General features: G+C 47.0%; 1 protein-coding gene across 1 annotated transcript in view; it reads right to left on the bottom strand.

Annotated features, from left to right (window-relative positions):
* The window catches only part of LOC112923224 (uncharacterized), a 141,960-nt gene that overhangs the window by 81,086 nt on the left and 46,467 nt on the right, over window positions 1-14,407 (bottom strand). The window contains exons 26-30 of the mRNA XM_072753850.1: window positions 11,907-12,093; window positions 10,653-10,808; window positions 10,118-10,251; window positions 8,783-8,941; window positions 3,594-3,774 (exon numbers count right to left, since the gene is read on the bottom strand). Coding sequence (XP_072609951.1) covers window positions 3,594-3,774; window positions 8,783-8,941; window positions 10,118-10,251; window positions 10,653-10,808; window positions 11,907-12,093 — 817 coding nt within the window. The remainder of the gene's footprint in view (window positions 1-3,593; window positions 3,775-8,782; window positions 8,942-10,117; window positions 10,252-10,652; window positions 10,809-11,906; window positions 12,094-14,407) is intronic.

Below are 14,407 nucleotides of genomic sequence, written 5' to 3'. Positions count from 1 at the left end.
TAAGTCTTGCCTGGTATTTGAGGAAAGCCACTAATAGGAATTCAGAAAAAAAAGTTAAAAGAAACTCAGGGAGAACAGATCAAAGTCCCCAAATTCTGTAACTTCTACTCTTAGAGAAGTAAGAGAAGGCGTTTTCATGGAGCGGATACTATAAGAAAAGAACTCTTAGGAACCAAAAAGAGCTATCTTTTTTGGAAATACAAGCTCTCTTTTGGGAATATAAGCTAGCCAAAATTAAAATGTAGTAGAAGGGCTGGCAGATGAAGTTGAGGAAAGAAGTCTTCAAAACAGAACAATGTATGGCTCAGTGGTTGAGCAGCTCAGGTCATGATCCTGGGGTCCTAGGATCGAGTCTCACATCAGGCTCCCCACAGAGAGCCTACCTCTCCCTCTTCTTCTCCCTCTGCCTATGTCTCTGCTTCTCTCTCTCTCTCTCTCTCTCGAATAAATAAATAAAATATAAAAACAAAAACCAGAACAAAAAGATAAGAAGATAGAGCAAAAAAGAGAGAAGAAAAAAAAGTAGAGGTTCAATTTCTGAGGATCAACATCTGACCCACAGGAATTTCAGAACACAGAAGAAACTACAAGAAAATCACCCTGACCCAAATGACGTTCCCAAATTGAAAGGATCTAAGCAAAGTGCCCAGGACAATGGATGAAAGCAGATGCGCACGAGGGCACATCATAAAATTTGAGGACACTTGGAATACAGAGATGTTCCTAAAAGCTTCCAGAGAGTGAGAAGTTGGGCACATACAGAAGATGATGAACCAGAAATAGCATCTTAACTATTTGAAATGACACTGGAGCGATGTCCTCAAAATCCTAAAGGGAAAACTAGAATTCTCTACTCAGGCAAATTACCCAGGCAAATCAAAACAGTTTAAACATTTAGGAGTGCAAAATGTTTACATCCTATTATGGGTTGAATTGTGTCACTCTGAAATATACAAAATCCCAATCCCCCAGTATATCCCAGAATGTGACCTTATTTGGGAATGAGGCTATCACAGATATAAGTAGTTATAATAAGGCCATACTACAGTAGGGTAGACCCTAAAACCAATAGGACTGGTGTCCTTAAAAGAAGAGGGAAGTTTGAACCCAGACACATGTGACAACAGAGACAGAGACGAGAGCAATGTCACTCCAAGTAGCAATGGCCACCATCAGGAGCTAGGAAGAAGCAGGGAAGATTTCTACCCAGAGTTACAGAGGGGGCATGGCCCTGACGACACCTTGAACTCAGAATTCTAGTCTCTAGAACTGGTGAGAGAATATATTTCTGTTGTTTCAAGCCACTCAGTTTGTGGTCATTTGTTAAAACAGTCCTAGGGAACAAATACAGTTCTCTCTCAGGAAGCTACTGGAAGATATGCTCAATCAAAACAAAAGAGTAAACCAAGAAAAAAGATGACGTGAATGCAAGAAACAGGGCTGTGACCCAGAGAAGTGGAAGGAATTCCTGGGATGATGGGAAAGGGATGTGCCAGAACCACAGCTATGCAACTGGTCTACACTGAAGCAGAAAAACAGAAGATCTAGGAAGATGGTCTCCAAGAAAGATATGAGAACTAACTGAAGCTGATACATAATCTGATGTGTTTGATCATCTGGAGAAGAGTTTGAGACTTGTGCTAAACATTCAGGAATAATTATTAAGAGGAAAATAGAAAATTAGTCAAACGGGGGAAAAAGACAATTATAACTCCAGGAAAAATATAAAGTTAGAATCATAGTATACCATGTATCTCAGCTATGAAGGACATTCATAGAGTCACAATTAAGTAAACATTGAATATTCACAAACGAACTCTTTTAGGGGGACAAAGGGAAATAGATATTTGAAAAGAACTGGTTTAAGAGTTAAATTTTCATCCTTTATGGTAAGAAATATATGGAGAATGGCCTAAAAAAGAAAAAGAAATAGAATTGTAGTAGTATTTTAAGAGCCAAAGGACTTAGCAAGAAATAGCTAACAGAATTTACAGTACTTCTTGCTATTTTAAGCAAAACTTTGGACAGGAAGACATGAAGCAGAAGATTGCTGTATTTGTTATAGAGTAGGTTAAAAAAAACTTTTAAAGAATTATTTCAGGTACACACATGAGAACATAGGATCATAAGCCCCTATTGTAATACCCACCTTCAACAATGATCAACTCATAGTTTCTACTTTATTTTTCAAACAATGTATTGCTAATATAAAAATAAAATTAATTCAAAGATAAACTATGGCAAATCCTTTATTTATTTATTTATTTATTGCAAATCCATTTTTTAAAAGTGAGAGAGTGTTCCAGGGAGAGGATACAGCAACTGCAAAGGCCGGAAGGTATGCTTAGGGGAATAGAAAAGAGGCCAGTGGGGCTGCACGATAATTAGTAACAGGGAAAGTGGGATAAGATAAGACTGGAGAATTAGAGAAGGGGCTGTAATGTAGAGTTCTAACATTAAGCAGTCAAGATATAATTTTAAGTGTCATGGGACACATGGAAGGTCTGAGTCTTGAATGGGAGAAGATATTTATAAATGACACATCAGATACAGTGCTAGTATCCAAGATCTATAAAGAACTTACCAAACTCAACACTCAAAAAAAAAAAATCCAATCATGAAATGGGCAAAAGACATACAGAGGAAGACATCGACATGGCCAACAAGCACATGAGGAAATGCTCCGCATCTCTTGCCATCAGGGAAATACAAATCAAAACCACAATGAGATACCACCTCACACCAGTGAGAATGGGGAAAATTAACAAGACAGGAAACAACAAATGTTGGAGAGGATGTGGAGAAAGGGGAAGCCTCCTGCACTGTTGGTGGAAATGTGAACTGGTGCAGCCACTCTGGAAAACTGTGTGGAAGGTCCTCAAGAAGTTAAAAATAGAGCTACCCTACAACCCAGGAATTGCACTGCTGGGGATTTACCCCAAAGATACACATCTTTGTATCAGCAGGACACCTGCACCGCAATGTTCACAGCAGCAATATCCACAATAGCCAAACTGTGGAAGGAGCCATGACGTCCTTCGACAGATGATGGATAGAGGAGATGCGGCCTATATATATGATGGAACATTACTCAGCCATCAGAAAGGACGAATATCTACCATTTACGTCAACATGGATGGACCTGGAGGGTATTACGCTGAGTGAAGTAAGTCAATCAGAGAAGGACAATTATCATATGGTTTCACTCATACATGGAATATAAGAAAGAGTGAAAGGGATCATAAGGGAAAGGAGGGAAACTGAGTGGGGAAAAACAGAGAGGGAGACAAATCATGAGAGATTCCTAACTCTGGGGCGGGGCAAAAAGGGTTGCAGAAGGGGAGGTGGGTGGGGAGACGGGATAACTGGGTGACAGGCATTGAGGAGGGCACATGATGAGATGAGCACTGGGTGTTATACTATATGTTGGCAGATTGAATTTAAACAAAATTTTAAGAATAAAATAAAGGTCTGAGTCCTGACAGCCAGGCAAAAACAAAGGGGGGTATTCCAGGTAATGAGCACAGGTTGAGCAAAGGCCCAGGGGCCAAAAATCGTAACTGCCAGCCAGAGTCTCCCTAGGTGACACTCACCTTCCCACTTCCACAGGGTAGCTCGAGACATGTCCTTCCACTGCAAGCCTGCCACAAAGGGCAGCCGCCCATTGTACTGCACCTTCAGGTGTGTGCTGCTCTCCATGTGTGGCTGGCGAAGGCTCGAGTGATACATCTGCAGACGGTAATCCACCTGCCTCTCAGTCACCTGTAGCACAAACTGGAGAAGACCCAGCCCAAGGCGCTAATCAGATCATTCAGCTCCCAACCTAGAACGTTCCACTGGCTCACCACAATGGCTAAGGGTTGGCCTGAGTTCCCTGCGTTATCAGGAACTGCCCAGCCCACTCCCAAAGAATCCCTGGACCCACTAGCAATTGCTTCCTGTTGCCCCTGGAAACCATTAATCTACTTTCTGTTTCTATGGATTTGCCTATTCTGGACACTTTGTATAAGTGGAATCATATACTACGTGGCCTTTTGTGTCTGGCTTCTTTCACTTAGCATGATGATTTCAAGATTCACACACGTTGCATTTTAGCATGTATCAGAACTTCATTCCTTTTTATTGCTGAACAATATTCTATTGTATAGATAAATCATATTTTATCCATTGTTGAAGAGCATTTGTGTTGTTTCCCCTTTGCAGCTTTTATGAATAATACTCTATAAATATTCCACACAGGTTTGTGTGAACATAGGTTTCCAACTCTCTCGAGCACCTAGGAGTAGAATGATTATGTCATATGGGAACTCTGTTCTTAACATTTTAAAGATATACCAAACTGTATTTCCATATCGTCGCACCATTTTGTGATCCCACCAATATATGAGAGTTCCAACTTCTCCACATCCTCACCAACACTTATTATTGTCGTTTTTGTTTTTAGCCTTGCTAGCAGGTTTGAAGCAGTATCTCCCTGTAATTTTGATTTTTATTTCCCTAATCACATAGAGCATCTTTTCATGTGCTTATTGGCCATTTGTATACCTTTTGTGGAGAAATATCTATTTAAGTCTTTTGTCTGGTTCCTGTTAAGTTGTAAGAGTTGTTTATATACTTAGGGTAAAAATCCCTTATAAGACATGTAATTTGTGCATGTTTCTTTCCACTGTGTGGGCTACTTTGCTTTTTTGATAGAGTCTTTGGAAGCACAAAGCTGATGAACCTCAATTTATCAACTTTTGTGTTTGTTAATATACTCTTAGTGTCATGTAGCTCAGAAATCCCACCCTAGGGACGCCTGGGTGGCTCAGTGGTTGAGCATCTGCCTTAGGCTCAGAGCATGATCCCGGGGTCCTGGGATCAAGTCCTGCATCGGGCTCCCCACACGGAGCCTGCTTCTCCTTCTGCCTGTGTCTCTGCCTCTCTCTGTGTGTCTCTCATTATAAATAAATAAAATCTTAAAAAAAAAACAACCAACCTATTCTAAGGTCATAAAGATTTACTTTTATGTTTTCTTCCAAGAGTTTTATAGTTCTTAAATTTAGGTCTATGATCCATTTTGCATTAGTTTTTTTCTAAATGGTATTAGGTAAGGGTCCAAATTCATGATTTTGCACATGGATATCCAGTTGTACCAGCACTAGTTGTCAAAAAGGCTATTCCTTCCCCCTCTTCAATGGTCCCAGCAGCTTTGTCAAAAATCAACTAACATAAATATCTCTGGATATTTTGGGTTTATTTCTGGACTCGCAATTCTATTCCATTGGTCTGTATGTCTATCCTATGCCACTACCATGCTCTTTGTTAACATAGCTTTGTAGTAAGTTCTGAAATTGGTAAGTAGGAGTTCTCCAACTTTGTTCATTTTTTTCAAGGCTGTTTTCTGGGTCCCTTGCAATTCCATAGGAATTTTGGGATCAGCTTGTCACTTTCAGCACAAAGAGAGAGCTTGGGTTTTTATAGGGATAGACAGGGACTATCAACTCTGTAGAAGAATTTTAAAAATGATTCCATCTCAACATTTGTTTTTCAATCCAAGGACATGGGATGTCTTCTTCTTATTTATTTATTTATTCATTCATTCATTCATTCATTCATTTCTTTCAACCATGTTTGTGGTTTTCAGAGTATTTGTTTTATGTTCTTTTGTTACATTTATGCTGAAGTATTTATCCTTTTTGACACCATTGCCAATGGAATTCTCAATTTCACTTTCAGCATTTTCACTGTTAGTGTAGAGAAATACAACTTGACTTTCGTATATTTTTCTTGTCTGCTGCAACTTTGAAGAACTCATTTATTGGCTCTAATAGATTTTGTGTGTGTGTGGATGTGTAGATTCATTAGGATAGTCCACATATAATGTCAGCTGTAAACAGAAATAGTTTCACTGCTTCCTTTCCAATCTAGATGCCTTTTATTTCTTTTCTCCCCGACTAATCATTTAGTAAATTATTTCCTAGTAATTTAATTGGGGCACAATCCAGTCCAGGAGAGAGGTTAAGAGCCTAAGGTGTGCAGTGAGACTTACTAGAGTGTCCATTCCAATTCAGTCACATAGTAGCTGTGAGACCTCAGATTAGACTGTTTACATAATTTCCCCTCTGCAGAGTGAGGATAGTGGTTATGTCACAGGGGTTATATGAGATAATACAAACAACATATCTGAAACATAGCCTGGCAATAATAAATGGTTCATCACTGCTCTCTCTGCCCTTTCCTCTTCTGTTCACTGTCAACTTCTTAAGGATAAATAGTATCTCATACTCATCTCCTCAGAACCTAGCATGGTGCCTGCCACACTTCAAAAGGCTTGCAGAAACTCTGCCAATCTTTAATCTCTTCACTAAACCTTTGGGACCAGATGCTTTCCAGAAATAAGAAATTTTCCCTATTTAGAATAGTAACATAATGCACGTACTACAATTATATTTAAAAAAAACTATCAAGGGATCCCTGGGTGGCGCAGCGGTTTGGCGCCTGCCTTTGGCCCAGGGCGCGATCCTGGAGACCCGGGATCGAATCCCACATCAGGCTCCCGGCGCATGGAGCCTGCTTCTCCCTCTGCCTGTGTCTCTGCCTCTCTCTCTTTCTCTCTGTATGACTATCATAAATAAATAAAATTAAAAATTAAAAAAAAAAAACTATCAAGTCAAAATTCTAATTTTTATCTTTTTAATATTTTATTTATTTATTCATGAGAGACACAGAGAGAGGCAGAGACACAGGCAGAGGGGAAGCAGGCTCCCAGCGAGGAGCCAGATGTAGGACTCAATCTCACGACCCTAGAATCATGACCTGAGCCAAAGGCAGATGCCCAACCACTGAGCCATCCAGGTGCCCCAAAATTCTAAATAAAAAAAAAAAGAAGTCAAACGATACAAAAAAGCTGTCCATGGAAAGGGTAATGCAATGGTAGAAGAAATACAGAAAAGATGGTGCTCAGCCTTATTAAGTGATCAGGGAAATGCAAATTCAAATAACGAGATAGCCTTTCCATCCATATCAGCAATGTTTTTCAAATGAGCACTAGGTGTTATTCTATATGTTGGCAAATTGAACACCAATAAAAAATAAATTTATAAAAAAAAATTGCAATGGCATTTCCGTGTGTGTGGCAGAAACAGAAAAATCCATCCTAAAATTCTTATGGGATCTCAAGGGACCCCGAACAGCCCAGACAATCTTGAAAAAGCAGCACAAAGTTGGAGGTCTCACAAAGCTACAGTAATCAAAACAGTATGGCGGGGACATAAATATGACATACAGACCAATGGAACAGAACGGTGCCCCAAAATAAACTCTCACATTTGTGATCAAATGATTTTCCACAAGCCCGCCAAACCCACTCCACGACTGTGGGGAGAGCACAGTCTGTCGGACACATGGGGCTGGGACCACTGGACATCCACAGGCAAGAGACCGCAGCTGGATGCTTCCATATACCACACACAAAAATTAATTCAAAATGGATCAAAAGCCTAAATGTTAAGCACTGAAACTAGAAGATCTTTAGAAGAAAGCAGAGGGGAGAAACTACAACATTGGATTTGGCCAGGATTTCTTAGTTACGCCCAAAACACAGGCCACAAAAGTAAAAAGAGCTCGATCAGACCACCTGCATACATAAAACTTTTGCATGTCAAAGGACGCTGTCAACAGATAAAAGGCAATCCGTGGAATGGGAGAGCATATTTGCAAACCATGTATCTGACAAGGAGTTAATATCCAGAGTGTGTAAAGAATCTTGTATCTCAGTAACAACAAAGCAAGCAACCGGATTCAAAAATGGGCCAAGGACTTAAACAGATATTTCTCCAAAGACGATAAACCAATGGCAGACAAGGGCATGAAACGATCTCAGCATCACTCTTGAGGGAAATGCCAATCAAAACCCCAATGAGAGGGGAATCCCTGGGTGGCTCAGGGGTTTAGCACCCGCCTTTGGCCCAGGGCGTGATCCTGGAGTCCCAGGATCGAGTCCCATGTTGGGCTCCCTGCATGGAGCCTGCTTCTCCCTCTGCCCGTGTCTCTGCCTCTCTCTGTGTGTATCTTTCATGAATAAATACATAAATAAAATCTTAAAAAAAAAAAACCAATGAGGGGATGCCTGGGTGGCTCAGCAATTGAGCACCTGCCTTCAGCCCAGGGCGTGATCCTGGAGTCCCAGGATCGAGTCCCACATCAGGCTCCCCAAACGGAGCCTGCTTCTCCCTCTGCCTATGTCTGTGCCTCTCTCTGTATCTTTCATGAATAAATAAATAAAATCCTAAAAAAAAAAAAACTCACAATGAGGCACCACCTCACATCCATTAGTATGGCTACCATCAAAAACCACAGGTGGGATGCCTGGGTGGCTCAGTAGTTGGACATCTGCCTCTGGCTCTGGGCGTGATCCCAGGATCGTGTCCTGCATTGGGCTCCCTGCAAGGAGCCTGCTTCTCCCTCTGCCTGTGTCTCTGCCCCCCTCTGTGTGTCTCTCATGAATAAATAAATAAAATCTTAAAAAAAAAAAAACCCACAGGAAAGCCCCCTGGCACATAGCCGATGGCAAAGATCCTTGCAGATGAGCCCCACCCCCACCCCCCAGCAGTCCTCGACAGGCCAGCAGATGTTGGACCCCCCTGGGACACGAGGACCGGAGGTGGGAGGGGGTAAGGTCACCACGCTGAGTTTTAGCTCCAGCATTCTTGCAACCAAGGCCTCCAGGGACACGTGGGGGGCCGGGCGGGAGGCCCAGCTGCCACCCCGCAAGCTGAAGCTCTGCAGAGGTTGGGCTTACCTCCGTGAAGTAATTGCTCAGGGCCGGGCCCGAGTCGTTCTGGAAGGTCTGGCTGATGCGGAGCCGCCTCTTATTTCTGCTCTCATTCCAGTGCTCCCCGTAGCTCACCTCCAATTGTGAGTGTAGGTGGCCCAAGCCCTCCTGGTGCCGGAGCTGAGCCTGGAGACACACCCGACCCAGGAGATGCCCGAGAAAGCCTTGTGTGCCCCGTCCCTGGGCTTCCTTGCCGCCGCCACCCTAGGGGATGCAGGCTTGCTTCCCTGGGAAGACAGTACTGAAGGAGGTGACTTTTTTTTTTTTTTTTTTTTTTTGCATGGATTCTGATTTTGTAAAATAGTGCATCAGAATATGGTTCATCTTCCTGACTGTGTTGTTGGTAGCCCTTAAATCCTGAGCCGAAGGTGAGGGACTCAGGCCCGCCCGCATCCTGCTCCAGGCCTTGATAAGGGGCTGAAAGAGCCAGCAGCCATGGGGAAATGACTCTTGATCCGCTTCATACAAACCCACAACTCCCTGCCCCCGCCTCTCCCACAGCAGCCTCTGGCTCCCTGGATAGAATCTAAGTGGGTCAGGGTTTTGCCCCTGCTGTCCTGCTGCCCTCTCCTATCTCCGAACAGCAGGTCAAGGCAACTGCATTCATTCATTTATTCCCAAGTACCAAGCAGTACTCTGCCCAGCACTGGACATCAGACACCCAAGGATAAAGAATCAAGAAGACCCTGCACTCATGGGGGTGACAATCCAGCAGGAGAGGCAAATGTGTGATAAGATTAACAAAAGCGCGGCTGCCTGCTTCTCCCTCCCGCTCACCCTGCCAGCCGCTCTGGTGAAATGCTAGCTCCCATCATCCCGTTTCTCCCTCCTGTCCCAGGACCTTTGCACTTGCCATTCCCCCTGCCTGCAGCATGCTTCCATAGGAACAGAACTGTTGCGTGCTTTCATTTTCATCTTAAAATCTGTTTTTCCCAAAGGCTTCCCCGTTGCCCCTTCCAAAGTAGACTGCCCGCTGTCACGCTTGCTCAGCCTCTGTCCTGAACCACCCATGTCCCTTACGGCTCCCCTGGTTTGGTCTCTCTCTCTCTCTCTCTCTCTCTGTGCCCCCACCCAGCAACGGGATGGCACAGACCAAGTGCTGCCGTGAGCACGGCCCTCTCTGAGACGGCTGGACCTATAGCAGATGTTCAATAAACACCAAGGGAACCAAAGCACGGAAGCCTGAGACTGAGGCTGCAATTCCAGCTCTGTTCCCACACCCGACCTTGAGCAAACCAGTCTCTGTGAGGATGAGCTCCGGGCTGTCCCCAGATCACCCCCTCCCCCAGCCAGGGCACCCACCTTGTGGCTGAGCACTGGGATCTGGGTGCAGTGGAGCTCATGGTCCAGCTCCAGCTCATAGGCCCCCTCTGAGCCACTGTGTGCCCACAGCTTCTGGCTGGTGCTGCACTCGTGTGCCAGCTGCCTCGCCTGACCTGTGCGGGGCAACCCAGAGCCACCTGCCAGCCTCTGCCAGCAGCCCTCCATCCCGATTCCAGGGAGGGGAGCGTGCAGCACAGCTTGGCACCCCCTCAAACCCCTGCTCTGGATCCCCTCTGCTTAGTGTCACTCATTGGAACCTACTGATGGAGAGTTTTAAAAGACAGGTCTACACACACACACACACACACACACACACACACACACACTTTTTTTTTTTAACTGCCCAGCTAAGTGCCCAGTTCTATTCAGAGCCAATGAGATCCCTAAGTGGCTAAGGAACAGTGTGGTGAGGGCAAGACAAGGTGGCACCTCAGCCCACAGAGCCAGAGCCCCAGGAGATGCTGCGCGTCCTGCTACCCCCCGCCTCGCCCCCAGCCCCGCACAACTGCCGTACCCAAGAGGCCGTACTTGATCCTCAGGGAGCTGGTCCAGAGGCGGCTGTGCCGCTGCAGCGAGCCCAGGACGTGCAGTCCCACGGAACCCGGCACGGACAGCTCGCCACCCAGGGTCACCACCTGCAGCCCGTCCTCTGCCTTCCTCTCTAGCAGCACTGTGGGCGGGGGGAGGGGGGTTGCAGGGAGTGAGAGGGACAGATGCCACATGGCTGTGGCCCACAACCTAGGGGACACCCCAGCCCCAGCACGAGCAAGGAACCTCCCAGGGGGCCCCGGGGTGGGGGGTCCTGATGCAACCCATGCCCGAGTCCCTGCCGAGGAACTTTGGTGTCAGAGCACTGACAGCATTACTTGGTGACAACCGTCGGTGGCCTGAAAGGCACTTTTGCGGGTCCAGGCCAAAATTTTTAAATCACATAGAAGAAAACACAATAGAACAGATGAGAAAGGACAGTGCCTCGGAGGCCATCTGGTACAGCTCACCTTCTGAAACCTGTGTCTGCTACCCTGACATTTATCCGGATCACATGGGTAGCGCTGGGCCCTGACAATGCCCACGGTGCCCATGCCGGGTAGCCTGCAGCCCTGGCCCCTGACATCATTCCTTGGAATCTCCCAGAACAGCCCACGGGGAGCGTAGCCAGGGGGCCGCACCCCAGCTCTGGCGTCGGGGCAGGCATCCATCAGACTGGCTGTGCCCAGGCCAGGCAGTGGGTTCAAGGTTTAAACCATGTCCTGAGCAATTTGGGTCCCACTGCCACATGCGTGTTTTAGTACAGAATCAAAATAGTCTGAAAGTTGCTGTTTGGGGGCTCATGGAGGGCAGTCGGTGTTGGAGGGTGCCTCGGGGGTCTGAAGGGTGGTTGTGCACAGATACGGGGCCTGGATTTTCCTGTGGGTGGGAGGTTAACACTGGCAGGTCGAGGGGATGGGGATCCATGGGGGGGGGTATCAGCCCTCCCCCTCCTACAGCCTGCCCACTGAAGACAGGGAGTGGCAGGAGGGAGTCCCTCTTCCTTTTTTAAAAAATAATATATATATATATATTTAAGATTTTATTTACTTCTTTTAGAGACACAGAGAAAGAGAGTGAGTACGGGCTGGAGGGAAAGGGAGAGGGAGAAGCAGACTCCTCGCTCAGCACAGAGCCCGATGTGGGACTCAAGATCATGACCTGAGCGGAAGGCAGACGCTGAACCGACGGAGCCACCCCGGTGTCCCAGTGCAGGTGGAGGAGGGGCCCCTCTTCCTACCTGACAGGTGGGCCTGGTCACTCAGCAGGTTGCTCAGCGAGACGGAGAAGGCCAACTTGCTGCCCACCTGCTGGCTGAGGTTCCCAGTGAGGACCACAGGGCTGCCCGCCGTCACCAGTTTCACCTCCAGCTGGGCCTCAAACAGCTGGGCCTCACTGCCAGCTGCTGGCCACAGGTTGCTCCGTCCCTGGAAAGACCCCAGCGTCACTTGGGCGAGGTGTGGGGTGGGGGCTTGGCCAGCAGGCCTGGCTCTGCCCACGAGAACTGAGACTGGACACAGGACAGAGCTTAGCTGACAGGCCCTGGGCTGGTCCTTCTCCCAGTTCTTACACTTGCTCTTCATCCAGGTAGGTAGTCTAGGGGGTAAGTTCAGGTGTAAATGCAAAGGACTCGTCCCCTTCGCCCCTTGCTCTCAGCAGCCAGCTCCGGGCCAGCCCTCCCTGCAGAATATTCTGGAACCTGACCCCTTGGGCCACCCCCACCCCCACCCTGGCTTGAGCCCTGGCCATCAGCATCTGTGTCACTGCAATGTTCTCCTGCCAGCTGTCCAGGCTCCCGCCTTGGCCCTGACGTCTGTTCTCCACCCAGCGGCCAGAGTGACCCCTTTGAGACAACATAAGATCCTACACTCCCGTCTTCCTCGGGGTAAAAGTCCACTCAAAGGACACGCGGACAGTCCAAGACACACTACGTCACGGCACTGGAGATTTTCTGGAGAATCCCTAAGCAATGGCAACTGTCATCCCTAACAGCTGCTCCCAACTGTAGACCAACCCAACAGACCTCTGCTGACCGCCAGCTGATCTCTTTACCCCAAAGACATAAAAATGACCTCACCGCTCCCCGACTGTCCACTATTTTACACGTTCTCTAAATCCTGTTCTGCCTTTGTTCTTCAATAGTCACAATTTGCTCTCTTCTGACTCCTTGTTGGCAAAGCCTTATGGGATCTGTCCCTTCTCCTATTCTGCTCCAAACACAGGACCCGGCGTGCTGTTCTATTAACACTCTGGGCACAACTCACCTCAGGACCTTTGCACATGCTTCACCCTTTACCTAGAATCTCTTCCCCCAGAGAACCACATGGCTCTCTCCTGCACGTCCTTCTCGCCTTGGCTAAGAGTTATACTCTCAATCAGGCTTCCCTTCTCATCCTATTTAAAACTAAAGCCAACACTATACGTTGGCAAATTGAATTTACTTAAAATTTAAAAAATAAATAAACAAAACTAGAGCCAACCCCCAGACCCTTCTTCTCATATGACTTCAGATCCCTGTGCCCCAGCTCGAGGATTTCCTTTTCCTTTCTCACCCATCAACTGAACAATTTGCTTGATTATTTCACTTATCATCTCCCACTACAACGTAAGCTCCAAGAGGAGAAAACTGTGCATGTCTCTTTCACTGAGCTGCCTTCCGAGTACCTGGCACATTGCAGGTGCTTGATAACTAGTTGTTGGGGGAAAACAAAAACGAAGACACTGAAAAATAACAGGTTTGCATTCCCTCCTTAGGCTCCTCATCTCCCTCAGTGGCAGGCGCTGGGCCCAGCTTCTTGTGCATCCTCAAGAGAGCTGAGGCTTTAGGAGGAAGGCCCTCTCCCTGACATTTGGTCTTCTCCCCAGCAAGGGCAGGAAAGACCTATATGAGTCTGTGTGTGTGTGTGTGTGTGTGTGTGTGTGTCTGTGTGTGCATATGTGCACACACGTGTGCACGAGCCTACATTTGCAGGCTCCCTCTTGCTTTTCACAAAAACAGATACAGGCTCTCCAGTCTGGCCTACTTCTCTCACTTAAAGGGGGGTCTCGGGGATGGTTTTCTGTTGTTTGTCTCAAGGGCTGCTTGGTGGGAGCAAAGTGCAGCCCGTGAATAGGATGATCGTGGAACATTTCATCCAAACCAGGACACTTAGCAGCAGTTGAAGGGCACACTAGTCACGGTGAGCCAGGTGGATGGTAAACTGGGGCTCCCCGGGTTGGGGGGGCAGCCTGAGACTTCGGGATGCCCTGCCCCCACCCACCCAGGGGGGTGGGGAAGAAGCACAGAAACCCACTGCGCTCCTCTAGACCATTCTTAAACCCCACAAACTCTGAGCTGAGTTGAACCCTGCTCCGCTGCTTTGTCTTCCTGAGCTTCTCTGCCTTGGTCCTCATCTCCTGCAGGCTTACTGAGAGCCCATGGCCACCCATTGCCTCCTGAGAAGAGGCTTTGGAAGGTTCCAGAACCCTGCTGTTACCATTGCTGTAATGAGTCTGACACAGCTCAGACTGGAGGTTCTCTGAAAGCAAATGTTTGCGGGCTGCCGACAGCCCTCGGGAGAGGGGAGAGCAGCAGGAAGGTCTGCAGGGAAGTGGAGGCAATTAGCACTTGTGCATTTAGCAAACAACCAGAGGCGGCTGGTAGGCTCCTGGGAGTTTCTGAAATGATTTGTAGCCTCCTCAGAAGCCAGGCAGCTGGGTCCTTAGGAGGAAGGCGCCCTCCCCTGACACTTGGTGCTCTCC

Source organism: Vulpes vulpes, chromosome 3 (genome assembly GCF_048418805.1).
Source record: "Vulpes vulpes isolate BD-2025 chromosome 3, VulVul3, whole genome shotgun sequence".
Lineage (NCBI taxonomy): Eukaryota > Metazoa > Chordata > Mammalia > Carnivora > Canidae > Vulpes > Vulpes vulpes.
Note: the sequence above shows the minus strand (reverse complement) of the source record. Positions and strands in the feature narration are given on the sequence as shown.